Here is a 27,999-nt window from a genome sequence, read left to right as displayed (position 1 = left end):
GTTTAGCTTAGAACACACAAACTTTCTAAAGGACAAGTATACTTGCCTTTATTGCTTTTCTTACAAATTTTAGGTTTCTTTTTCCTCAGAAAGAGGTCATCATCAGATTCTGAGTCAGTAAACACATGCCTAAACATGAGACATGAATGAGAGAGAGAGAGAGAGAGAGAGAGAGAGAGAGAGATCTGAACACAACATTCTTCTCTTTGTGGCATTTTCCACCTTTTCTAGAATGATCAAGCAACTGTTTCTTTCTTTGGAACTATTCAGACTTTCCATTGCTTCTGATTTTCCATCTTCCTGTGCATCTTTCCCTGTGTCTCACATCCTTTCAAAAGGAGATAACTGTCATGTGCTAAGTATAAACTGGGCACTCTCTCAGTGTATTATCCTAACAGTACTGGGTAAAATCAGGTCAGAGAAATGTCTATTAGGTTCTTCTCCTTATTATCAACTTACAAATGCAGTGGTCTGACAAAGACAAAGAGCAACAGTTCAAACTGTCTACCTTAAAGAACAGCAGCTTCTCCTCAGTACCACTCTGCAGTCAGAAGTTAGCACCCAACTCTGGTGGCAGAGTGTCACACATAGCCTACAACTGTTCAGCCAGGAGACACACGCAGCAATTCCCCCTGTACTACTCAGGTTGAAGTGTTCAAGTACTTCCTGGGGTCCTTTGCTAGCCTTTGTAATTCCAGCAGGCTTCAGTTTATCACCTTCCAATATTTTTAAGCACTGTATGATAGCTGTGATATAGATTATTTTGTTTGGGGGCGATACTAAGATTTGAGCTTGGCTTAACACTTGCTTGGCTTTTTTACTTGGCTGATGTACTATCACTTGAACAGAAACTCTGACCCTGCTGTTTGATGGATATTTTGGAGACAGCATTTTCCTAACTATTCTGCCTAGGTTGCCCTGAATTTGCTATCCCCAAGAGCTAAGTCTTTTGAGTAGTACAACATATTATTCTAAGATATCAGTGACCAATTCACATCCCAATTTTGCCCACTGTTCTCACCTAAGTTCCCCAACTCACCTCCAGGAATTTTTCAAAGCCCTTCTAGGTCAATCTAATCAACAATTAATGATTGTACTGCTAATCACATATGTGTACATATTTGTATTATGTAAATGACATGTATGTAATATATATGCACACTCATATTTGCCTATATAGAAATTCTGTGGGGACTACTGATATATTTCAGTTAGCATGTGGATGTCTGTTTTGTACAGGCAGGCATCGATCCTCACTATTTAGGTATTTATTCAACATTTATCTGGCACAAGCTGGAAGAAATGTACTTTTTATAAACAGGGACTCCAAATGTAGCTGAGGAAGACAATACTTTAGATGTTCCTGCCTCTGACTCCTGAGTACTAGGACTAGCTAGACATGGCCCTCATGGTGTTTACAGAGGAAATGCAATTTTACTCTTACCCAGAATATAAGGCTGTTACCTTTAAAACAACAGTTTCAAAGATTCTCCTACTTACCCAATCAGTGGTGGCTTTGGGATCACAGCTAAATCAGAGAAGGGGGGGGGGGAAACCCACAGCATTAGGGAGCATATTAAGTATAATAAAATCACTCTAAATTCAACATGCATAAATTATAGCTTGTAAAATTTACATCTCAAGCTGGGAAGGTGGCTCAGTGGTAGAGCGCTTGCCTTGGATGCATGAGGCCCTGGGTTCAATTCCTCAGCACCACATAAGCAGAAAAGAAGAAAAAGCTAGAAGTGGTGCTGTGGCTCAAGTTGTAGAGTGCTAGCCTTGAGCAGAAGAGCTGAGGGACAGCGCCCAGGCCCAGAGTTCAGGCCCCACGACCGGACCCCAAAAAAAATTTACATCTCCTTGGGCTGAGTAAGTATGTGCCTCAGTATGCCTAAGGACTTGGGTTCTATCCCTAGCAAGAGAATATTTTTAAAGAAAAGGATTTACTACATCTCTCATGAAGGAAAGATACGCAAGAGATACAACAATGGAAGACCCAAGAGGTTAAAAAAAAAACTAGAAAAGCAAGCTAGAGGACTGTGGCTCAGAGGATAGAGATAGGAAGCTGACCATTCATGAAAGAGGAATCCTTGAGACTCATCTCCAACTACACAGCAAAAAGCTGGAATGGGAGGTATGGCTCAAGTAGAAAGGTATCAATTATGGTAGCTCACACTTGTAATCCTAGCTACTCAGGTGGCTGAGATCTGAGGATCTCAGTTCAAAGCCATCCTGGCCAAGAAAGTCTGTGAGACTCTTATCTCTACTACACTACAAAAAAAAAAAAAAGCCAGAAATGGAGCTATGACTCAATGGTAGAGCACCAGCCTTGAGCAAAAGCAGCTCAGGAACAATGCCCAGGTCCTGAGATCAAGCCGAAGATCAACGCCATTGTATGTGTGTGGGTGTGTGGGCGCGCACACATGCACACGCGCATGCGCACACCCACACACACACACAGAAAACAAAGCCAAGACACCGTGGAACTGTGTCAGTACTGACACAGAATACAAACACACACACACACACACACACACATACACACACACACACACACACACACGCACGCACACACACACACACACACACACACACACAGAAAACAAAGCCAAGACACAGTGGAACTGTGTCAGTACTGGCACAGAATACACACACACACATGCGCGCACATACACATACATGCACACACAGAAAGCATAGACTCTACGGAAATAAACTTCCCCTGTCTAGAAAAAGATTTAGATAACCTAGGAATAGATAATGCAAAGCATATCAAATCTCATTTCAGGTATCTAAAAAGACATTTCAACATGAGCCTTGCAACTTACAGGTTTCAAAGTCATCACTGCTGCTTGAATCCACTGCAGGAAGATGGCTGAAAAAAATAACAAATTTTCTTTGAAATGAGGGCCACTGGTATAAGCAATAAAATATTTATTTATTTACTTACTTACTTATTTATTTGGTCATAAGGCTTGAACTCTGGGCCTTAGCGCTGTCCCTGAGCTCTTCAGCTCAAGGCAAGTGTTCTACCACTTGAGCCACAGTGCCACTTCTAGTTTTTCTGGTGGTTAGTTAGAGATAAGAGTATCACAGACTTTCTTGCCCTGCCTGGCTTTGAAACGTGATCCTCAGATCTTACCTCCTGAGTAGCTAAGATTACAGGCGTGAGCAACCAGTGCACAGCAAAAAACAAAATCTCAGTAGTCTCTAATAAATGAACATGACAATCAGTTTCCCAAATACAAAAACTTCTCAAAAACCAGCACTAAAATAAAACAAAATACTGACTTAAAATTTTATAAAACCAACATCAATTATTCTGAACCATAATCTCAAAAGAATGAAAGCAGGTAACTATGTGAAAGTAGACTTTTACATTTTTTTTGTTTTCTCTTCTTTTTTTGCCAGTCATGTGGCTTGAACTCAGGGCTTGTGCACTGTCCTTGAGCTTCTTTTGCTCAAGGATAGCACTCTACCATTTGAGCCATAACACCACTTCCAGCTTTTTCTGTTTATGTAGTACTGAAGAATCGAATTCAGGGCTTCATGCATGCTAGGCAAGCACTCTACCACTAAACTACATTTCCAGAGCCCCCCCCCTTTTTTTTAACAGTACTGGGGATTAAGCCCAAGGCCTCATGCTTGATAGCAAAGTGCTTTACCACTTAAGCTACAACCCAGACCTTGAGCTCTTTATTTTCCCCCAAGCCAGCCAAACTGAGACTCTCCTTTCTCTACCTCTCTACATGCTGGAATTATAGGCATGCACCACCATAGCCACATGACTCAAATATTTATTGAGCATCTAATATATGCTAGAAACTATCGCTACAAATAAAGAATAAGACTTCCAAGGATCTCACAGTCTAGTAGCAAGGAGAAAAGAAGTAAATAGATGTTTTTCGTGAGCTTAATCCAGAATGACTAGAATCAGAAACTACATTTATTTTATTTTATTTTTTATTTTTCAGCAATCCAAAAATTCATATGGAACAATAAAAGACCCTGAATAGTAAAAACAATCCTTAGCAGAAAGAACAGTGATGGAAGAATATCAATACCAAATTTCAAACTCTACTACAAAGCCATAGTGATCAAAACAGCTTGGTACTGGCACAAAAACAGACCTCAGGATCATGGCTCAAGGACAGTCCAGGGAAGGAAAGACCATGAGACTTTTTGTTTTTGTCAGTCGTGGGACCTGAACTCTGGGCCTGGGCGCTGTCCATCAGCTCTTCAGCTCAAAGCAAGCACTCTACCACTTGAGCCACAGCGTCACTGAGGAATTGAACACAGGGCCTCATGCATGCAAGGCAAGCACTCTACCACTGAGCCAGAAAAGGTTAGATAAGGTGATGTTAGGAAAATGAACCCTAAGATATGTATTTAAATGTTTTTTTTCTTTCATGCATTTGTTTCTAACGCATTTATATGATTATTTCTTTGTTGCTTTATATGTCTCTCCCCCACAGTATAACCCCTGCTTTCACTGTATTTGATGTCGGTATAATTTGTGGAGGGGAAGGGGAAAAACAAGTCGTTTAAATAAGGATACAGGTGGACCCGTTGCAACAATGAGAAGTATAAGTTGTCATGTCAAAAACAAACTTTACAACTTTGGTGGGAGGGTGGGGGGAGGACTGGGGGGGGAGGCTTGGAAGGGATGAGAAGGGGAAACAAAGGAGGAGGCTACAATGCTTAATAAGAAATGTACTCATTATCTTGCCCATGTAATTGTAACCCCTCTGTACAGTTTTTTCACAATAAAAAAAAAATACAGACCTCAGGACCAATGGAATAGAACTGAAGACCCAGAAATGAACCCACAGACCTATGGCCACCTAATCTTTGATAACAGAGCTGAAAAAAAAACAGAATGGGGGCTTCTGGGAAGGTGGCTCAGTGATAGAGCGCTTGCCTTGCATGCCTGAGACCATGGGTTCAATTCCTCAACACCACATAAGCAAAAAGAAAAAAGCCAGAAGTGGTGTTGTGGCTCAAGTGGTAGAGTGCCAGCCTTGAGCTGAAGAGCTGAGGCACAGTGCCCAGGTCCAGAGTTCAAGCCCCACAACTGGACCCCCCAAAAAATAGAATGGAAGAAAGACAACCTCTTTAGTAAATGGTGCTGGCAAAATTGGTTAAACACCTATAGAAAACTAAAGCTAGATCCTTATATATCACCCTGCACCAGAACCAAGTCCAAATGGATCAAAGACCTCGGAGTCAAAGCAGACACCCCGAAAACATTACAAGGAAGGAATAGGAGAAACTCTAGGGCTCCTTGGCACAGGCCGAAATTTTCTTAATAAAGACCCAGAAACACAACAAATCAAAGAAAGATTGGATAAATGGGATTGCATGAAGCTGCAGAGCTTCTGCATGGCAAAGGACATACCTAGCAAGATCAATAGAAAGCCCATGGGGATTGGGAGATCTTCACTAGCCATACAAAGGACAAGGGCCTCATATCTAAAATATACCTGGAACTTAAAAAATTAAATCCCCCAACAACAAATCCTCAAAGAAACAACTGCCCGATAAATAAGCAGGCTAAAGACTTAAAGAGAAACTTCTCTGAAGAAGAAATAAGAATGGCCAATAGACTCATGAAGAAATGCTCAACTTCTCTGACCATAAAAGAAATGCAAATGAAAACAACATTGAGATACCACTTCACCCCAGTTAGAATGACTATAATCAAGAAATCTAATAACAACAGATCTGGAGGGGGTATGGACAAAAGGGAACCCTACTTCATTGTTGGTAGGAATGTAAACTTGTTCAACTACTTTGGAGAGCAGTATGGAGGTTCCTCAAAAGACTCCACATAGAGCTTCCCTATGACCCAGCAATCCCTCTTTGGGGCATTTACCGAAATGATCACAAACTAGGCATAACTATGTTTATCGCAGCATTATTTACCATAGCTAAGATATGGAACCAACCCAGATGCCCCTCAGTAGATGAATGGATCAAGAAAATGTGGTAAACTACTGCAGGACAGAGTAGGAGAGACACTTGAACTTACAGGCACAGGCAGGAACTTCCTGAACAGAGTCCCAGGGTCACAACAAATTGGAGAGAGACTCGATAAATGGTATTACCTTCTGCACAGATAAAGAAATAGCAACCAAACTAGAAAGAAAGCCAACTAATTTGGAAAAAATATTTACCAGCAATATAGCAGACAAGGCTCTAATATCCATTATATACAGGGAACTCAAGAAACTAACCCCTCACAAATCTAACCAAGCATGAAATGGGCAAAGGAATTAAAGAAAGACTTCTCAGAAGAAGAGATAAATGTGGCAAAGAAACACATGAGGAAATGTTCATCATCCCTGGCTGTAAAGGAAGTGCAAATAAAAACAACACTGAGCTATCACCTTACCCCAGTCAGAATGGTCCACATTCCTAAATTCAGCCAATGACAAATGCTTGAGGGGATGTGGAGAAAGAGGAAGCCTACTGCATTGCTGGTAGGAATGTATACTAATACTGCTTTCTAAACCACTTTAGAAAGCAGTCTGGAGGTACCTCAGAAAGCTAAATATAAACCTCCCCTATGACTCAGCCATACGACTCCTAGGCATCTACCCTGAACAACAGGAACCAGTATACAAAGACATATGCACCTCCATGTTCATAGCAGCACTATTCACAATAGCCAAGATTTGGAAACAACCCAAATGCCCCACTACTGATGAGTTGATCCAAAAATTGTGATACCCATATACAATGGAATATTATGCAGCCATTAGAAAGAACAAAACAATGGCATTTGCAGGGAAATGGATGGAACCAGAGCAAATTATTTTGAGTGAGGTAAGTCAAAAACAAAGAGACAAATGACACATGGTCTCCCTGATATGTGGATGCTAAAGCCAAACTGCAAGAAGATATGACAAAATAAACAGGACTCGAGAAACAAAGGACACTCATTTTGTCATATCATTACTAAATGACTCCATGTTCTTGACCCTATATATATGGTAGATATATGCACACAATGGAGGGAAGCCAGGAGGAGGACACAGAGTAAATGGGAAATGGAAGAACATACAACAAAGGGGCCCATCAGCTGCACTGGACATAGAAGAAAAAGAACTAAGCAACCTAAAGACAGCAATGTGAAGGGAGGAATGAGAGGGAAAGAGGAAACAGCCTACACTAAGCAAAAGGAAATAAATGTAAATATCACCTGATATGGAAAAAATTGCCTAAGCTCATAGAATTCACAAAATGTATAGACCATGATAATGAAAATGTGCCTTGTAAAGGTTAAAATATATTTGTGACTTTAGCTAAGTATCACTATTCCACAATACTGTGAAATACGTGAAATTTTATGTAATCACCTAATCTCAATTTTTAAAAAAGTGAGAGAAGGGATGGGTTAGGAGTGATGGGTGAGACAATGTTGTCAGACACCTTGTATTCATATACTGTTTTGTAGAATGGGAAATTCTTTGTAAACCTACTTAAAGATTAAAAAATTAAAGTTTTTTGAAGAAATGAAAGATGACATCAGGAAATAGAAGGACCTTCCATATTCATAGATATTGTAAAAATGGACATACTGCCAAATACAATCTATAAATGTAATCCAATCTTTACAATTCATATGGAACAATTCATATGCCCCAGTACTGACACAAAAATTAAAAGGGAATTGAACTTTTTCACTCCTAAATACAGCAGGCAGAAACATGAGAATTTCATTTACAAGGCCAGCCTAAGCAAAAGTATCAGAGAGATAGGTTCTAAGCCAGCCAGGGGAGCAAGAGTCTGAGTGAATCTATGTTCCAAATAATGTAAAAAAAAAAATTGCTGGGGCTGGGAAGATGGCTCAGTGGTAGAGCACTTGCCTTGCATGCATGAAGCCCTAGGTTCGATTCCTCAGCACCACATAATCAAAAAGAAAAAAACCAGAAGTGGCACTGTGGCTCAAGTTGTAGAGCGCTAGCCTTGAGCTGAAGAGCTGAGGGACAGTGCCCAAGCCCAGAGTTTAGGCCCCATGACTGGACCCCAAAAAAAAAAATGCCAAAGCAATTCTAGACAGAAGGAAGGAAGGAAGGAAGGAAGGAAGGAAGGAAGGAAGGAAGGAAGGAAGGAAGGAAGGAAGGAAGGAAGGAAGGAAGGAAGGAAGAGGTATCACAATTCCAGACCTCAGGCACTAATACAGTTATAATTTACAAACAAAAAAAAAAAAAAGAGGGCGTCAGTGGCTCATGTCTATAATCCTAGCTACTTAGGAGGCTGAGACTGAGGATCATGGTTCAAAGCCAGCCCAGGCAGGAAAGACTGTAATATTCTTTTTTTTTTTTTTGGGGGGGGGTCCGGTCGTGGGGCCTGAACTCTGGGCCTGGGCGCTGTCCTTCAGCTCTTCAGCTCAAGGCTAGCACTCTACCACTTGAGCCACAGCGCCACTTCCGGCTTTTTTCTTTTTGTTTATGTGGGGCTGAGGAATCGAACCCAGGGCCTCGAGCATGCAAGGCCAGCGCTCTACCACTGAGCCACCTTCCCAGCCCCCGACTGTAATATTCTTATCTCCAATAAACCACCAGAAAACCAGAAGTGGTGCTGTGCCTCAAGTGGTAGGGTGCTTGCCTTGAGCTGAAGAGCTGAAGGACAGCACCCAGGCCTAGACTGACAAAAAAAAAATGGCTTGTTTCTGGCACAAAACTACACCTGACGGCCAATGGAATAGACTTTTGTTTTTTTGGGGGGGCCGGTCGTGGGGCCTGAACTCTGGGCCTGGGCGCTGTCCCTCAGTTCTTCAGCTCAAGGCTAGCACTCTACCACTTGAGCCACAGCGCCACTTCTGGCTTTTTTCTTGTGTGGTGCTGAGGAATCGAACCCAGGGCTTCGAGCATGCAAGGCAAGTGCTCTACCACTGAGCCACCTTCCCAGCCCCCTGGAATAGACTTTTGAAGACCCATAAATAAAACCATATACTTACAATTATCTGATATTTGATAAGGGACCCAAAGATATACAATGGAAAAAAAGATAGCTTCCTCAATAATTGGTGTTGGGAAAAGTGGGCATCTATATGCAAAAAGCTAAAAGTGGATCAATGTTAGTCATAATGCACTCATATCAACTCAAAGTGGATCAAAGACCTCAATGTCAGACCTGAAAATTTATAATTACTGCAAGAGAGAATAGGAGAAATACTAGAACTCATAGGCATAAACAGAAACTTTTTGAAGAATCTCATGGGCACAGCAGATAGGAAAGACTTGAAAAATGGGATTACATCAAAACAAAAAGTTTCTTCATAGCAAAGAACATAGTTAAACTAGAAAGACAACCAATAGACTTGGGGAAGCTTTATACCACCAATATATTTGACAAAGGCATAATACCCAAAATATATAAGGACCTCAAGAAACTAACCCCTCCCAAGACTAATAAATCAATTACTAAGTGGGAAAAAGAGCTAAGGAAAGACTTCTCAGAAGAAGCACCACCATTGAGCAAAAAAAAATAAGAAACAGTGTCCAGGCCCTGAGTTTATGCCCCAGTACTGACACAAAAATAAAAAGGGAATTGAATTTTTTCATTCCTAAATACCAGCAGGCAGAAACATGAGAATTTCATTTACAAGGCCAGCCTAAGCAAAAGTATCAGAGAGATAGGTTCTATGCCAGCCAAAGGAGCAAGAGTCTGAAAGAATCTATGTTCCAAATAATCTGAAAAATGTCAGACTAGAGTGTCCACAATGTGTTAGAGCACCAGAGCCTTGATCAAGTAAGACAAGACAGAGCATGGGTCCAAGACTTGGTACTATCATAAAAAAGAGAAAAATACAAAAAGACAGGAAAGAAATAAAAAATGGCTATAGCTTAAGGGGTAGAATGCTGGCCAAGCATTCAACAAAAATAGGTTAAATGGAGAGGACCAAAAAAAAAAAGAGGAAGGAGGATTACAAGCAACAAATTTCACAATATAACCTTTGAGGCGGAGGACATAGTTCCATGGAAGAGCACTAGCCAGCAAGAACAAGATCCATCCCAAAAACTGCATAAAAAAGAATAAAACAAAACAAAGCAATACAAGGATAATTACAGCAGTAAGAGAGAGTAACTGGGCTCATGCAAGGCACTGGAAAATCCTGGAAGACTACTTGACCTCTCTATCCATGCAATTCAATCAGACATAAAGAACATGTCAGCTCTGCCTTTCAGGCACCTCCACTGTATTTGTCTTGGTATAGGACAAACTTGTGGCCACTAGTCTGTACATATGTACTTAGCCTGAAAGAAGTCTTTCTTTTGGCAGCAAAACACTATATGAACTGAAATTTTAAAAAAAAAAAAAAAAAGAAAAGAAGGGCTGGGAAGGTGGCTCAGTGGTAGAGCACTTGCCTTGCATGCATGAGGCCCTGGGTTTGATTCCTTAGCACCACATAAGCAAAAAGAAAAAAAGCTGGAAGTGGCGCTGTGGCTCAAGTAGTAGAGCACTAGCCTTGAGCTGAAGAGCTGAGGGACAGCGCCCAGGCCCAGAGTTCAGGCCCCACGACTGGACCCCCAAAAAAAAAGAAAAGAAAAGAGCACCTCAGAGGCCAGAGCTGCTATTTGGGGGAAAAAAGCCCCACTTTTGTAACCTAACTGCAAAGATCTTGGCAGAAAACCCAGCCTAGTCCACTAATAGGCTCCTGGGAAAGAGGGAGGACAGGATCTGGTAAGTGGCCTATGGGTCCTTGCATGTGCTCTTCACTCAAGCATCATAAGTCTTCTAGCTCTGTGTCCACAAACACAGAGCTTGAAGATCCCTTGAAGATCCCTCCAGTAACCAGTGGAACAAGCAAGTTTAAAACCAATGAATGCCCATGTGATTGAATGTGAATGACACTTACTCAGTCTTCCATTTTTCACTGGGGCTCTTTGAAGCTTTGCGTTTTAATCCTTTGACAGCTGAAAGAATAATAACTGATTTATAACCAGAAAATTGGTACCATCAAGCCCTCAGGAGAAAGATAAACCTTACAAGAGCCCAACAGTCAAACAGAGCAAAATAGATAAAATACCATCTATCAGTAAAACTATGTATAAAGGTTGTATATTGCTGCCTTCTGAGTGACTCTGTCTAGGGGATCACTGAGACATCAGTGTAGTGAGCTGAGTAACACCATCACAGAAACTGAGGGCTATGTTCTTAGAGACTAGTTTATGTGGGCCACTGAGGCACAAAGGGGCATAAAGAATGAAATGACATAACTCATACTAGCAGCAGCACCCTTCACTCAATCTGCAAACCCAACCTTCTACTTAATCTCCACTCACACTGCTAGTAACTCTACCAAGAGCTTAGAAACTAAGAGTTTCCATCACTCATTCCTTAAGGAATTTATTGAACATGAGTCATAAGCCAATCATGAAGCTAGAACCTGAGACAGACTCTAGTCTCACTAGAAGAAAAAATTCCTCCTATGAGAACTATTGGGGAATAGACTCGGGATCATGATTCAGCACTGTGTGACCATGATTAGTGCATCTGAAGAGACTTTTAAAAGTTGAGAACCAATAGAAGAAATGTGTACATTCTTAGACTCTATGTTTGATAAGAACCTTTACACATTATGACAGCTGTGTGGAGAATGGCCAGTTTTTTTGCGTGTTTTATACCAAAATGGAATTGGTAAACCATTTTTTAGAAAAAAAATTTTAATTGAAAAGCTAGAAGGGAGGAGCCTTTTTAACTTATGACCAGAGGAAATGACATATGATGGAATCCTATATAAAATTAGATAGAATTTTATCCACAGTATGACAGAAAGACTGAGACAAAACAAAGACCAAGAGAGAGAAAAGGACATGAACAGAAGAGATTGGTAAAGGGGTGAAGAAGCAGTGAGACAGGGGAGAGAAAGAGAAAGACGAAAAAGAAAAATGGTATACCCTCAACACAAAAGTTGTAAGGCAAAAGCATTCTAGAGTTGTAGAAAAACAAATACTAAGAAATAGGAGTATGAGAAAGACAATGCTATCGGTGTGACTCCCACATTTCTACGAAGATCCTTTCCACTGGGGTACCCAAACTAATTGCTACTAGGAGGTTGTTGTAATGGATAAAATCCTGCAGGCAGGACAGGCATCCCTGCAGCCCTACCACAGACACATCAAAAAATTAAGCATAGCAGACACACTGGGCCAGATGTCCACATTCCCTAGGACAGACATACTTGAAATACTTGGCTTAACAGATGTCACATGTATGTATATTTTTTAACTTCCTTTTCCTTAGTCTACTACACACACAGAAATTTCATCAACTTACTTTTTACCTATAATTTTTAGGTTAGTCTCAGGATTAATTGGTGAGTAGCCAAGATTTTCCCCAAGATCCAGTTTCTCAATGATACTATTGGATAAATTGTGCTGGGAGACAGTAAATCCATCCACCTCATTTTTATATGAAGAAACTTGGCACTAATCATGAAAACCACCTTTCTATTAGCTCAGGAGCTTACAAATTGTTCTGTTATTGTCATAATCAGTAACAGTTGGAAGCTTCTGGTTGAATGGCTCTGCCACAGGGTCAGATATATCTTCCAAAATCTCATCTGAAACTCCAGACATAATCTTTTATAAATATGCTCCCTCTACCACCTCCTCACACACATCACATTACTGAGGACAAAATAAACAAGCTGGACAATGTGATATTAAAAATTACAGTTAAGAATAATGCTTACTTTATACTGTTTGTCTTCCTCATTACTATTATTTTACTAAGCAGTGACATAAAAGAACAATCAAAGAGCAGTGTCACATCACTTTTCTAAATAGCATGATGTGTTTGCTCAATGTTTCTCAAACAGGAGTCTATAAACTTGGAAATATTCACTACTCTATAGCAAAATAAGAGAAAGTAGGAGTTTGTTTTGCATCAAGTTAAATTTCTATAATTCATATTTTATAATTATATCCTGATTAGATGTCTAGTATTCTCTAGTTTATGTAACTATGCAGGTATTAGATAATAGCTGGAAGTGTTAAAACCACACCTCGTAAGTCTCTAGCAAAGTGGAAAGAAGGTTCCTCTTCATATGATTCCCACATATCAAGAAGAATACAAAAGCTGAGAGTGCAGCAGAAAAGCCCCCCAATATCTCAGTCTCAGCAGTTCACTATCCTTTCTGCTTTTAGAGTGTGTCTCTATGTAGGTAAGAAGTCTTATATGAAGAACAGTCAAAGGTTAAAGCAACATAAACAGTTGCTGCTGTTACAGGAAATGGATCTGGGGGTGTGGGAACCCAGTCACAAATACATCTAGCACACATGCAGGAAGAAATAGTAGCACTGGTTACTACAGGTTTATAAACCCATTTGCCTATTAGGTTTCAAAAACTTCTGGGCACTGAGGCTTCAGAGATCACCACCTACTCTAAGGGAGAAATATACTTGCCTTCAGTGCTTATCTTGCGTATTTTAGCTATGGTGCTCATTTGGCCATTTTCTTCATCAGATACTGGCTCAACAACTGGGTACCTAATAAATGAGACATAAAAAAAGAGATCTGAACATAACATTCTTCTCTTTATTGCATGGTCCACCTTTTCTCAAATGAATAAGACGACATCTTGACTATATTTGGTGTTTTCCCTACAGTAACTCTGTTTTCTTCTTTGCAACTACTCAAACTTTCCATTGCTTCTGGTTTTCCATCTTCCTATGTGTCCTTCCCTGTGTCTCACGTCCTTTCAAAAGGAGATGTCTGTCATATGCTAAGTATAAACTGGGCACTCTCTCAGTGTATTATCCTAACAGTACTGGGAATAATCAGGTCAGAGAAATGTCTATTAGGTCTTCCTTATTATCAACTTACAGATGCAGTGGTCTGACAAAGACAGAGAGTGAAAGTTGAGATTGTCTGCCTTAGAGAACAGAGGCTTCTCCTCAGTACCACTCTGCAATCAGAAGTCAGCACCCAACTCTGGTATCAGAGTATCACACACAGCACACAAACTGGGAAAAAACTGAGTCAGAGAAGTGTCTATTTGGATCTCCTCCTTATCATCAACTTATAGATGCACTAGTTTATATAGTCAGTACAAGGACACTCTGGACTACAGACAGAATGAAAGAAAAGGTAGATGATAGATTATATAGATAGATAAATAGATAGATACATAGATACATAGATAGATTAGATAGATAGATATTGGGCTAAACAGATTGATTTTATGTAGGCTAAGCCATAAGAGCTTGGTACCAATATTACCAAAGCACTGCCACAGGGGCTTCACTTGGAAGTTGCATAGAGACTATTTCAGAGATAAAAGATATCAGGCAAGCTGTCCACTTTTTTATTATGGAAATAAAAGGTTAAGCATAGTTCACAAAGACATCATGAAGAAGAAATTGACCAAACAGATAATGATCCAGGAATGAGGAATGTAGTAGTATTTTGAAAGTGGTTGTGAAGTAAATCCACCATTAATGGTCCTGCCAGGTACCTCACTCTACTCATGGCAGAAATGCAATTTTACTCTTAAATCTTCTTACCCAGAACATCAAGCTGTTGCCTTTAAAAAAAAATTCAAAGATTCTCTTACTTACTCAATCAGCTGTTCCTTTGGGATCACAACTAAATTAGAGGGGGGAAAATACAGCATTAAGAAGAATCTTAAACATAATAAAATCTCCCTAAAATCAGTATCTATACATTAGAACTTGTAAATTTATATTTCCATGAAGATTAGATCTGAGTTCAATCCCCAGTAACAGGGGGGAAAAGGATTTACATCGCCTATGAAGGATACACAAAAATACAAGAAAGAAAGCTTAGGAACCGAAAAGGTTAAAAAAAATAGAGCCAGGCACTGGTAGCTCACACCTGTAATCCTAGCTACTCAAGAGGCTGTGGCTCAAAGCATAGAGTGCTAGCTTTGAGCAAAAGTGCTAAGGGATAGTGCCCAGCCCTAAGTTCAAACCCTATAACCAAAAAAATCAAAAAAAAAAAAAAAAACCACTAGAAAAAGCTAGGGGGCTATGGTTCCTGCCACAATTCCAGCTACATTGAAGGCTGAAAACAGGATTCAGTTGGGAAGCTAGCCATGCAATTAGGAAGAACAGAAAAAAAGCAAGAACTAAAGATGTATCTCAAATAAGGAGGGCATAAAGTATAAGAAAAACAAACTTCTGGGTGCTGCTGGCTCACGCCTGTAATCCTAGCTGCTCAGGAGGCTGAGCTCTAAGAATGGAGGTTCCAAGCAGGAAAGTCCGTGAGACTCTTATCTCCAATTAAACACTAGAAAACTTGGAAGTGGGGCTGTGGCTCAAAGTGGCAGAGCACTAGCCTTGAGCAATGAGCTCAGGGACAGAGCCCAGATCCTGAGTTCAAGCCCTATGACCATGACTACCACCACCACTACCACCACCACCAACAACAAAAAAAGCCAAGACAGCAGGAGGCCATGAGTTCAGCCAGAAAAAACTGAAATGAATATATAAACAGGAATACATAAATCCAGGAAAAGCAAAGAACATAGGGAAATAAACTTCATCAATCTAGAGAGGTCCTTATATGAGGCAAACCTAGGAATACCATATACAAAGCATCTCAAATCTCAATTCATATATCTACAAAGATATTTCAACACAAGCCACTTTGTTTTGAGAGAACTCTACTTACGGGATCCCAAATCATCATCACTGCTGCTTGAATCCACTGACAAAAGCCCCCTGAAAAAAAAAGATTATCTTGCAAATGAGGGCTGCCAATATCATAAGCAACCAAATTTCAAAAATCTTAAATATATAGGACAACCAGAATTTCTCTAAATTAAAAAAGACCTAAAAAACCAACACCAAATTCTTCTGAAATATTACTTCACAAAACTAGGAGGGGTGATAACGTGAAACTAGACTTTTTTTTTCCTGGTAGTACTAGGGATTGAATCCAAGGCTTTATACTTGCTAGGTAAATGCTCTACTACCTGAGCTACATCCCAGACCTTGGTCTCATATTTTTGCTCAAACCAACCAAATTGAGACCTTCCTATTTCTCCCTCCCTAGAAGCTGGGATTATACCTAGCTGATTTGCCATTTATTGAGCATCTACTCTTTGGTACTTACTAGGGCTACAAATAGAATGAAACTTCTAAGGATCTTATTCTCTACTGAAAAGTAAATAGACAAGTTTCATGAGACTCACTCTGAGATGACCGAAACAAGAAATTGCATTTATTTTTGTAGTCCTAGGAATGCAACCTGGGACATTGCTCGTCCTAAGCAAGCACAATAGCAGAGTTAGATCCCTAGCACTCACAGACTTCATTTTTAACAAGCTCCTCCAGGAAATTCTGATGCAGTAAACAAAAGGACCACATTTTCAGAAATACTGGTTGAGTATTAGAGCCTTGTTTTTTTCCTTAGAATTGGGAACTGGAAATATTATAGTCAGACATGCTGTCTGTCTGACACAGCTACTTGGAAGGTTGACCTGGAATCATCACTGAGCCCAGGATTTTGGGACCAGCCAGGGGAACAAAGCAACATCAAAAGAAAATAAATCAATAGCAGGGCGCCGGTGGCTCATGCCTGTAATCCTAGCTATTCAGGAGGCTGAGATCTGAGGATCGTGGTTCAAAGCCAGCCCTGGCAGGAAAGTCTGTGAGATTCTTATCTCCAATAAACCACCAGAAAATCAGAAGTGGCACTGTGGCTCAAGTGGTAGAGTGCTCGCCTTGAGATGAAGAGCACAGGGACAGCACCCAAGCCCAGAGTTCAAGCCCCACAACCGACAAAAAAAAAAAAAAAAAAAAAAAAAAAAAAAAAAATCAATAGAAGCTGGTGCTGGTGCTGGTTAGCTGAAGCCTATAATATTAGCTACTCTGCTGAGATCAGAGGATTTCAGTTTGATACAAATACAGGCAGAAAAGTCAACAGGACTCTTATCTGCTATTTAATCACCAAAAAAGCCAGAGTGAAAATATGAGTCAAGTGGCTGAATTGCAGCCTTGATCAAAATAGTCCAAGTGAGAGTGTGAGCGTCTAAATTCAATTCCCAATAATGGCATGTTCATTAAGTAAATTTGGTACTGTCAAAATATTGAAAAAACAGATGGTCCTTAGGTGACTAATTTTTTCTGATCTTCTAATTCTAAAATCACTATAAATTACAGTATTTCTGTATATTATTATCACTATGTTGTGACATCACTAAGAAAATCAAGATTCAAGGCCTCAAAGAATAATACTCACTGGAGTGTAACTAAACAATGAAAATGACAAAAGTTTGCCATTATGGTTTTTTATTTTTTTTTTTTGGGTCCGGTTGTGGGGCCTGAACTCTGGGCCTGGGCGCTGTCCCTCAGCTCTTCAGCTCAAGGCTAGCACTCTACCACTTGAGCCACAGCGCCACTTCTGGCTTTTTTCTTATGTGGTGCTGAGGAATCGAACCCAGGGCCTCGAGCATGCAAGGCAAGTGCTCTATCACTGAGCCACCTTCCCAGCCCCTGCCATTATGTTTTAAAGTAGAACTTCTGTCTTTGAAGTGCCAACCTCTTCTCTACTGCCCTTCTCTTTCTCTTGTCAGTCATGAGGCTTGAACTCAGGGCCTGAGTACTGTCCCTGAGCTCTTTTGCTCAAGGCTAGCGCTCTACCACTTGAGCCACAGTGCCACTTCCTGTTTAGTGGTGGTTAATTGGGGAGATAATAGTCTCACAGACTTTCCTACCCAGACTGGCTTTGAACCATGATCCTTAGCTCTCACTCTCCTGAGTAGCTAGGATTATAGGTGTGAGCCTCCAGAGTCAGGTCCTTGCTCTCTTTTTTATGCTTATATTTATATTTTATAGTAAAATGGAATATATGATTTTTCAGCATTTCAAGAATTGATCTTTTTTTTGTCAGTCGTGGGACTTTAACTCTGGGCCGGGGTACTGTCCCTGAGCTCAAGGTGAGTGCTCTACCATTTGAGCCATAGTACTCAAGTGGTTAATTGGAGATAAGGGTCTCACGGATTTTCCTGCACAGGCTAGCTTTGAACCATGATCACAGATCTCAGCCTCCTAAGTACTTAGAATTACAGGCATGAGCCACCAGTGCCTGGCAAGAATTGATCATTTCTAATTTATTTGGAAAAAAAATAGGCACATTCTTCTCTGACTCTTGCCACTGACTACACTTACAATTCCTAGATAACAACCATGAAGTAGAGATCTCAGATACCACATGTGACAAAAGCACAGGACTTGTATTTGTTCTAGGAAATTCAAACATCCAAAGGAAAAATTAGATCCAAGAACAACATACTGTGGCAAGGTGATATGTGATATACTTATGAACACCTTTGTCTCCTAAGATGATGGAAAAAATGAGTCAATTAAACAGGATTTCCTACATCCTTCTACCAATTTTACCAACCTGCATACTACTACACCAAATTCTGTCTTCTTGGTGCACAACCTCCTATGATCACCCACAACCAATCCCTCCAATCCCTCCTTATCTTTGAATCTCGCCTCCTCTGGCTTGCTCTCAGATTTTTTTCTTGCAATTCTAGACTTATCTGGTATGCAACACTGATCCTTCTCTCCTGCATCAGTCATTCTCCTCTCCTTAGATCCCATGTTGCCCCATTTTATATGAATAGCCTCAAGCTCTTCTCTGAACTCCAGCTGACTATTTGCCATCTTTCATACTCACTAAATATTTTAAATGCAAAACAATCTTCATTTCCTCCATCTAGCTCAGTTCCTATCCTATTCTTACTTATCTGAGTCAAAAGCCTTCCCATCACCAGTGTTCAAGCCTCAATACTGCCCTACAACATCCTAAAAATATTATCTCATAGTTGCTGTCTACTCTTTCAAACTTAGACACACACACACACACACACACACACACACACACACACACACACACACACTTCATGAGAGAAAAGGACTGGTACCCTTTTTTGCGTAGTAAATTACAATGCAGTACACATGGCACCCAAACTAGCTTTTGACTGGCATGTGGGGGGTGCCACAGGAACTTTTTGCTCAGACTAGTGTGGAACATCAGTCTTCTCAATATCTATATCCCACATACTTGGATTATAGGCACAAGCCAATGATCTAGGCTATTACTTTCACTTACTCATAGGACTGATTTCATAAAATGAAATTATTCAGTCACAATTATGAACAAGTGGTAGGGGTGGCACACATCTGTATCCCCAGCACTATGAAGTTTGAAGGATTTCAAGTTTAAAGCCAATCGGAGATACATTTTTTTATGTTTCCTATTTTATTCTATCACTTTTTATTAACTCTTTTTAATATAACTTTATTGCTATTATTAAGGTGTTACACAGAAAGGTTGCCATTTCACAAGTCAGGTAATGAGTATATTTCTTTTGGGGAACAATGTCACCCCTTCACTTTGGGTGACTTTTTTTTTTTTGGTCGGTCGTGGGGCTTGAACTCTGGGCTTAGGCGCTGTCCCTGCACTCTTTAGAGCACTCAAGGCGAGTGTTCTACCGCTTGAGCCACAGCGCCACTTCCAGTTTTCTATTGGTTTATTGGAGATAGAAGTCTCACGGACTTTCCTGCCCGGGCTGGCTTTGAACCATGATCCTCAGGTCTTAGCCTCCTGAGTAGCTAGTACAGGTGCGAGCCACCGGCGCCCAGAAAGATGACATTTTTTTTTAAGAAGAAGAGGTTGCACTCATTATCTTGCCCATGTAATTGTAACCCCTCTGTACAGTATTTTCACAATAAAAAATGTCTTTTTGCTTTTTAAAGAAGAAGAAGAGGAAGAGGAGGAGGAGGAGGAGGAGGAGGAGGAAGAGGAGGAGGAAGAGGAGGAGGAGGAGGAGGAGGAGGAGGAGGAGGAGGAGGAGGAGAAGGAGGAGGAGGAGGAGGAAGTGGAGGAGGAGGAGGAAGAGGAGAGGAGGAGGAGGAGGAATAAGAAGCCTTGCACAGGTGGTTCATACCCATAATCCTAGCTACTCAGGAGGCTGAGATCTGAGGATCATGGTTTGAAGCCAGCCTGGGCAGGGGAGTCCATGAGACTTTTACCTCCAATTAACTATCAAAAGAGCTAGAAGTGGAGCTATGGCTCAAGTGGTAGATTTGCTAGCCTCAAGCCAAAATCTCACAGACAGTGCCAAGGCTCCATTTTAAAGCTCCAGGACTGGCACAAAACAAAAGAAAAAGGGACAATATTTAAATTTTCTCATTTTTGTTTTGTTTGTATCATCATGTGCTTGATGCAGCATCACATATACTAAAATTGGAGCAACACAGACCAGATTAGTATGGCCCTGTGTGAAGCTGACACACAAATTTGTGAAATATTCTAAATTTTTGAGTGAATGATAGTGACCCTGGGGTTGTTTGTGAGGACAAGGTAAGAAGTATAGAGATTAAGGACAAACAACATCATAATACTTTGTATCTAAGTACAAGATAACATAAGGAAACTCACTGGAAGCTGTTGAAAATAGAAGGGTAACAGGCAATAAGAAAGAGAAAGCAATAGAGGTGTTTGATGTGATCAAAATAGAATATATCCATGTGTGAAATACGATGGTGAAACTCATTTGTACAATTAACATGCAATAAAAAAGTGACAAAAATGTGAAACAGGTTGTACTGGGAGGTGGATATCAGCAGGAAGAAGAAAGGTAAATGGAGAAGGTGCTCTATTATATATATATATATATATATATATATATATATATTATAGAGAGAGAGAGAGAGAGAGAGAGAGAGAGAGAGAGAGAGTGAGTGAGTGATCCCTCATCTATCACAGGAGTTACAGTCCAGTGACAACAGCAATGGGTGAAAATCCACAAAATAGCATCATTATGTGTCGCTCGCTATATTGAGGTTTACTTATTGCTACTTCGTAGATTTTCACCTATTGCAGGAGTCTCTGGAATGTAACTCCCATGATAGGTGAGGGATCACTATTTACATATTTTTTTTAAAAAAACGCAATACAGTAAAGCAACAAGAGAACTGTGATATAGCAAGGGAGGACAACATAGGAGAATAGAGGAATGAAATCTGTAAAAAAAAAAAAAAAAAAGGTTTTTAAAGGTGGCAGGAGTGATGATAAAGAGTGATAGTAGGATGAGCTTGATTAGGACAAATGACATGCATATAGGGAAATATCACAATGAAGCCCTCTTATACAGCTACAATTCTTTAAAAGTTTACATTTTTCCTGCCCATGTAATTGTAGCCCCTTTGTACAGTATGTTCTCAAATAAAATTAAATTAAATTTAAAAAAAAGTTTACATTTTATGAAGCCAACAGAATTACTATAAATAAAATTAAATCCATTAAGTTTGCTAATAGCAACATAAATTTAAACCAGCCAAATGTGAAGAAGTCCTCAGAGTTCAAGCCCCAGTATAGGCAAAAATAAATAAATAAAGCTAAATATGGGATATTGCCATGGTTCAAGTGGTGCAGTGCCTGCCTAGGACATATAAGGTTCTAAGGACAACCCATTAGTACTGAAGAAAAATAAAAGATGAATAGTTTCTAAATGGTTGCTATATTCTTTGGTTTAACCCCTTCCTTTTAATGTATGCCACAAAATTTTTACCAGCTAGTTTCTCCTGTTTCTCCAGCAGTCACATCCCCAAGATAAATGACATTATCTTATTTCTCCTCTACAAATTTCTGCAGCATAAATGCATACACTTTATGTTTTTAAGAAGTATTATGTTGGGCTGGGAAGGTGGCTCAGTGGTAGAGTGCTTGCCTTGCATGCATGAGGCCCTCTGTTTGATTCCTCAGCACCACATAAGCAGAAAAAGCCGGAAATGGGGCTGAGGCTCAAGAGGTAGAGCGCTAGTCTACAGCTGAAGAGCTGAGGGACAGGGCCCAGGCCCAGAGTTCAGGCCCCACAACTGACAAAAAAAAAAAAGCTTTAAGAAGAAGTATTATGAGCCGGGCGCTGGTGGCTCACGCCTGTAATCCTAGCTACTCAGGAGGCTGAGATCTGAGGATCGCGGTTCAAAGCCAGCCCGGGCAGGAGAGACCGTGAGACTCCTATCTCCAATAAACCACCAGAAAACCGGAAGTGGCGCTGTAGCTCAAGTGGTAGAGTGCTCGCCTTGAGCTGAAGAGCTGAAGGACAGCGCCCAGGCCCAGAGTTCAAGCCCCACGACCGACAAAAAAAAAAAAAAAAAAAAAGAAGAAGTATTATGCTATAGGGATTGTTGCTCAGCTTGCATTTCTCACTTTTCACATCTCAGTGTCTTACCATTGTCAGTATACACAGATCTCACCACAATTCTCTTTGGGCAGTACTGAAGTTTGAACTCTGGGACTCTTAAGCCAGGCTCTCAATCTCAGCACATTCTTTGGCCAAACTGTGCCTTATGAAAGTACAGCCTTAGCACATTTCAGCTCCTCCAAATATTTGGTATTACAAACACCACAGCAAATATCCTTACCATTCATGTCTGTAAAATGGCAGTTAAGACATATGTCCTTCTTCCACAGAAATGAATGATAAATGAAACAGCCTAAGTATGTCTACAAGTGATTAAATGAGCAGTGGTTACAGGAACAGAGGTGTGTTACAAGGAGAAAAGAAAGAGCCAAGAGGCTTGGCATAGTGGATCATACCTGTAATCCCCACTGCTGGGAAGAATGATATAGGAGATTACTGAAAAGCCAACCTGGACAAAATGTTCTCAAGACCTCATCTGGACAAATGAGTTGTCAGTGGTGTTGTGGACACAGGAAGATAAGCAAATGGGATAAAACCCGACTCCCATCCCTATCCACAAAACAGCTCAACTATGTATCTATGAACACAGAGAGGGTATCTCGCAGAAAGAAGGTCAGTACACTCGATGAGCTGCCAACACCTACCTCAGCTATAAAAAAAATATACAGGGACATAGAGAACTTTCCCCAAGGTACAAGTTGCTCTGTTGCCCCAATACCTGACAGGCTACTCATTCCATTTCCCCATCTTTAGAATACATCTTTTGTCCCAAAATACAAGTTACGAGTTAACATACAGGCTGGAGGTGTAGGTCAAGGGGATAGTGCTTGATGAGTATGCATGAGCCCCTGGGTTCCATCCACAGCACCACAAAACAAAGCAACACAAACAAAATGAACAGTAACAAGAAAATACAATGTTAATCAATAAACAATATATAGCTCTTCAAATATATTCCTTTTCCTTACAATAATTAATATATAAGTATTTATTACTCAAAAATAGAAGTAAAAACAGATATTTGAGTTTTCTACAAAATATTTTAAGAAAAAGTATAGAAATTTCATACATTATAAATGGAAAACAAGAATATAATTATTTTTGTATTGATTATTACTATTATTTTCAGTACCAACTTTATACAGCTATTCAACGAAGAGAATTGAACTGGATGTTTTGATTCTTCCCTTTATTCCCAGATACTGAATGGAAGGCTGACAGACACAGGAGGATCTCAACTACAAGGCCAAACTAGCCAAATGAAAAAGATCTTGTCTCATGAATAAAATATATCCGGGTGCTGATGGCTGATGTCTGGGAACCTAGTAATTCAGGAGTCAGAGACCTGGAAGAGTTATGAGCTAAGCCAGCCAGGGAAAAAAAAGTTTAGACGTTATTCTCCAATCAGTCAAGAAAATGGCAAATCCCAGGCATGGCAATGGTAGTTATGTGCCAGCCTTGAGCAAGTAAGCCTAATCAGAACACAAGATTCTGAGTTCAAGGCCTGTTAACAGCAGGGGGGGTTAGAGGGGGAAGAGGCAAAGCCGGGTGCCAGTGGCTCATGCCTATAATCTTAGCTCCTCAGGAGGGTGAGCTCTGAGGATCACAATTCAAAGCCAGCCCAGGCAGGAACATCCATGAGACTCTTATCTCCAGTTAACCACCAGGAAACCAGTAGTGTTGTAGCTCAAGTTGTAGAGTGCTAGCCTCGAGTTGAAGAGCTCAGAGACAATGGCCAGGCTCAGAGTTCAAGCCCCACAACAGACCAAAAAAAAAAAAAAAAAAAAAAAAAAGAAGAAGAAGCAAATAAGGGCTGGGAATGTGTCTTGGTGGTAGAGTGCTTGCCTAGCATGCATGAAGCCCTGGATTTGATTCCTCAGTACCACATAAACAGAAGAGGCCAGAAATGGCACTATGGCTCAAGGGGTAGAGTGCTAGCCTTGAGCAAAAGAAGCTCAGCGACAGTGCCCAGGCCCCTGAGTTCAAGCCCCATGAATGGCAAAAAAGAGGCAAATACAGAAAAGAAAGAAAACAAAAAAGGTTATGGCTCAAGGGATACAGGGCTGGTCAAGCATGCAATAGGGAATGAGTTAAATCCATAGGACCAAAGTGGGGGAAAAAAAGAGAGGTGGACTACAATAGATTTTACCATATGACATTTGAGCTATGAAAGTTCACAGGAAGCTAGGGTCAGAACTTACTGGTAGACCACTTGCCAGAATGTACAAGACCCTGGTTCCAGCTCCAATATTGTAAACAGGAAAACAAAAAGGTAAAACAAAGACAAGGATAAACATAACAATACATGTAAATTAGTTCATGCAAAGTACTGGAAAACCTGGAAGACTACTTGATCCTTCAGTTCCAACAAATGAAAAGAACATGTCAGCTCTGCCTTCTGACAAGCACGCCATTTGTCTTGGTGAAGAAAAAATTTGTGGCCATCAGCCTATACCATACTCAATATTCTTTGTTTTTTTTTGTTTTGTTTTGTTTTTTGTCAGTTGTAGGGCTTGAACTCTGGGCTCCTGAACTCGAGCTCTTCAGCTCAAGGCGATTACTCTACCACTTGAGCCACAGCACCACTTCCAGTTTTCTGAGTGGTTTATTAGAGATAAGAGTCTCACAGATTTTCCTGCCCATGCTGGCTTTGAACTGCAATCCTCAGATCTCAGCTTCTTGAGTAGCTAGGATTACAGGTGTGAGCAACTGGCGCCCAGCACTCAATACTCTTTAACCTGAGTTTAAAGACAAAGGAAGTCTCAGAGACTCTGAGGGCAGAAAGGTCCACTCTTCCAAGTAGATGCAGGAATCTTAGCAGGCCCAGTCTACCACTGGGCTGCTGGGCAAAAGGAAGGGAAACTAGCAAGTGGCCTGGGGTCCCTTGCATGTGCTCTTCACTCAAGCATCAGAAATCTAGCTCTGTGTACAGAATCACACTTCATTATCCCCTTGAAGATCCATCCCAGTTCCCAGTAGAACAGACAACAAGTGTAACCCAATCAATACTCATGTGATTGAATGTGAATACTTACTCAGTCTCCCATTTTTCACTGGGGTTCTTTGAAGCCTTGTGTTTTCGTCCTTTGGCAGCTGAAAGAATAGTAGCTGATGTATAACCAGAAAATTGGTACTATCAACTACTTAAGTGAAAGGTAAACCTTACAGGAGCCCAGTAGTCAAGCACAGCAAAATAGATAGATACCTCTATCGGTAAAACTATGCATGAAGGTTGTATAGTCCTGAATTCTGAGTGACTTTGAGACATCAGTGTGGTAAGTTGGGTAACACCTTCACAAGAACTAAGGACTATGTCTTTAGAGGCTTCATGTGAGCCACTGAGACACACAGGGGCATAAGGAGTGAAATGACATAACTCATACTAGCAGCAGCACCCTTCACTCAATCTGCAAATTCAACCTTTCTACCTTCATCTCCATCCACAGTGCTACTAACTCTACCAGAGGCCTAGGAACCAAGATTACTGTCACTCATTACTTAAAGAATTTATTAAACATGAGTCACATGCCAATCATGAAGCTAGAACCTGAGAGACTTTAGCCTCACTTGGATGAGGATTCTTCCTGTGAAAAATGTACTGAGGGAATAGACTCGGGATCATGATTCTGCACTGTGTGACCATGATTAGTTCATCTGAAGAGATTTTTAAAAGGTGAGAATCCAGGAGGGAGGAGCTGCTCAACTTATTGCCAGAGGAAATAACATTGTGGAAGAGTTCTTTTTTTTTTTTTTTGTCAGTCGTGGGGCTTGAACTCTGGGCCTGGGCGCTGTCCCTCAGCTCTTCAGCTCAACACGAGCGCTCTACCACTTGAGCTACAGCGCCACTTCCGTTTTTCTGGTGGTTTAATGGAGATAGGAGTCTCACGGTCTCTCCTGCCTGGGCTGGCTTTGAACCGCGATCCTCAGATCTCAGCCTCATGAGTAGCTAGGATTACAGGTGTGAGCCACCAGCGCCCGGCTATTGTGGAGGAGTTCTATGTAAAATTAGAATCTCATCACAGTATGGAACAGAGAAAGAGAGGAAGAAAGGCAGAGAGAGACGGAGAAAAAAGGAAATGACAGAAGTGGCTGGTAAAGGTGTGAAGAAGCAGCAAGACTGAGGAGAGAAAGGGAAAAAAGAACAGAAAAAATGGCCAGGCACTGGTGGCTCATGCCTGTAATCCTAGCTACTCAGGAGCCTGAGATCTGAGGATCACAGTTCAAAGCCAGCATAAACAGGAAAGTCTGTAGAAAACCATAAGTGGTACCATTGTTCAAAGTGGTAGAGCACTATCCTTGAGCACAAAAGCTCAGGGGCAGTACTCAGGCTCTGAGTTCAAGCTCCAAGAAAAAAATACTTAGAAAAGAAAAATAGTATACCCTCAACAGAAAAGTTAAAAGGAAAAAGCACCCTAGAGTTGTAGAAAAGCAAATACTGAGAAATCAGAGCATGAGAAAGACAATGCTATAGGTGTGACTCCCATGTTTCTATCAAGATCCTTTCCACTGAGGTGCCCAAATCTAATTGCTGCTAGAAGGTTGTCATAATGGGTAAAATCCTGCAGACAGGACAGGTAGCCCTGCAGCCCTACAACAGGCACATGAAAAACTAAGGCACAGCAGACAAACCAGGAAAAATGGTCACATTTTCTAGGACAGATATATACTTGGCATACCTGACTTAACAGATGTCACACATATATGTTTGGTTTTTTCCTTCCTTTTTCTTGGTTGCTCCATTTCAGTCACAGAAACATCATCAGCTGATTTTTTGCCTGTAATGTTTAGATTCATCTCAGGATCATTTGATGAATAGCCAACACTTTCACCAGGATCCTGTTTCTCAATGTTATTATCAGGTGAATTATGATGGGAGACAGTGAATACATCCACTTCATTTTTTTGGTGCCAGTGCAGGGGCTCAAACTCAGGGCCTAAGAGCTGTCCATTAGCTTCTTTTGCTCAAGGTTAGAACTCTACCACTTGATTCATAGTTCCACTTCCTTTTTTGTGTGATTAAATGGAGATAAGAGTCTCACAGACTTTCCTGCCTCAGATAGCTTTGAACGGCAATCCCAAGATCTCAGCCTCCTGAGTAGTTGGATTACAGGTGTAAGCCACAGGTGCCCAGCTCATCCACCTCTTTTTTTTTTTTTTTTTTTTTTTTTGGGTCCGGTCGTGGGGCCTAAACTCTGGGCCTGGGCGCTGTCCCTCAGCTCTTCAGCTCAAGGCTAGCGCTCTACCACTTGAGCTACAGCACAACTTCCGGCTTTTTTTCTTTTTGCTTATATGGTGCTGAGGAATCAAACCCAGGGCCTCAGGCATGCAAGGCAAGCGTTCTACCACTGAGCCACCTTCCCAGCCCCTCATCCACCTCTTTTTGGGGGGGGAGGGGGGTCCATTTGTGGGGCCTGAACTCTAGGCCTGGGCGCTGTCCCTCAGCTCTTCAGCTCAAGGCTAGCGCTTTACTACTTGAGCCACAGCGCCACTTCCGGATTTTTTTCTGCTTATGTGGTGCTAAGGAATGGAACCCAGGGCCTCATGCATGCAAGGCAAGTGCCCTACCAGTGAGCCACCTTCCCAGCCCTCCACCTCGTTTTTATATAAAGAAAGTTGGCACTGATCATGGAAATCACTTTCTATTATCTCAGGAGCCTACAAATTGTTATTGTCATCATCAGTAACAGTTGAAGGCTCCAGGATGAATGGCTCTCTCACAAGGTCAGATAGTTCTTCCAAAATTAAATCTGAAACTCCAGACATAGTCTTTTATAAATACGCTCCCTCTACTCCCTCCT

The 27,999-nt window shown here is 40.9% G+C and overlaps 1 protein-coding gene and 1 non-coding gene across 2 annotated transcripts; one reads left to right on the top strand and one right to left on the bottom strand.

The window, feature by feature from the left end:
- Positions 1–2: 2 nt before the first annotated feature.
- On the bottom strand, positions 3–27,964 carry LOC138839852 (uncharacterized). Its single transcript, XM_070039364.1, has 10 exons — positions 27,920–27,964; positions 26,878–27,037; positions 25,237–25,294; positions 15,649–15,698; positions 14,574–14,601; positions 13,420–13,502; positions 10,868–10,925; positions 2,829–2,875; positions 1,501–1,528; positions 3–129 (listed from the first exon to the last, which is right to left on the bottom strand). The coding sequence occupies exons 1-10, from the start codon at positions 27,962–27,964 to the stop codon at positions 3–5; spliced, it is 684 nt and encodes a 227-aa protein (XP_069895465.1).
- Positions 20,209–20,314, top strand: LOC138840529 (U6 spliceosomal RNA). The gene has a single exon (XR_011376103.1). It is a non-coding gene; the product is annotated as a U6 spliceosomal RNA (small nuclear RNA).
- Positions 27,965–27,999: the final 35 nt, after the last annotated feature.

Source organism: Dipodomys merriami, unplaced genomic scaffold (assembly GCF_024711535.1).
Source record: "Dipodomys merriami isolate MVZ:Mamm:240054 unplaced genomic scaffold, mDipMer1.0.p SCAF_3, whole genome shotgun sequence".
Classification (NCBI taxonomy): Eukaryota; Metazoa; Chordata; class Mammalia; order Rodentia; family Heteromyidae; genus Dipodomys; species Dipodomys merriami.
The sequence above is the reverse complement of the archived record's forward strand: the minus strand, read 5'-3'. Positions and strand labels throughout refer to the sequence as shown.

Coding starts and splice junctions, on each gene's coding strand:
- LOC138839852 (XM_070039364.1), bottom strand. CDS start 27,964: ATGTCTGGAGTTTCAGATTTAATTTTGGAAGAACTATCTGACCTT. Junction 14,602..15,648: donor TGATGATGATTTGGGATCCC/GTAAGTAGAGTT, acceptor CCTCTAATTTAG/TTGTGATCCCAAAGGAACAG. Junction 13,503..14,573: donor CCAAAGGAACAGCTGATTGA/GTAAGTAAGAGA, acceptor CTCATTTATTAG/GTACCCAGTTGTTGAGCCAG.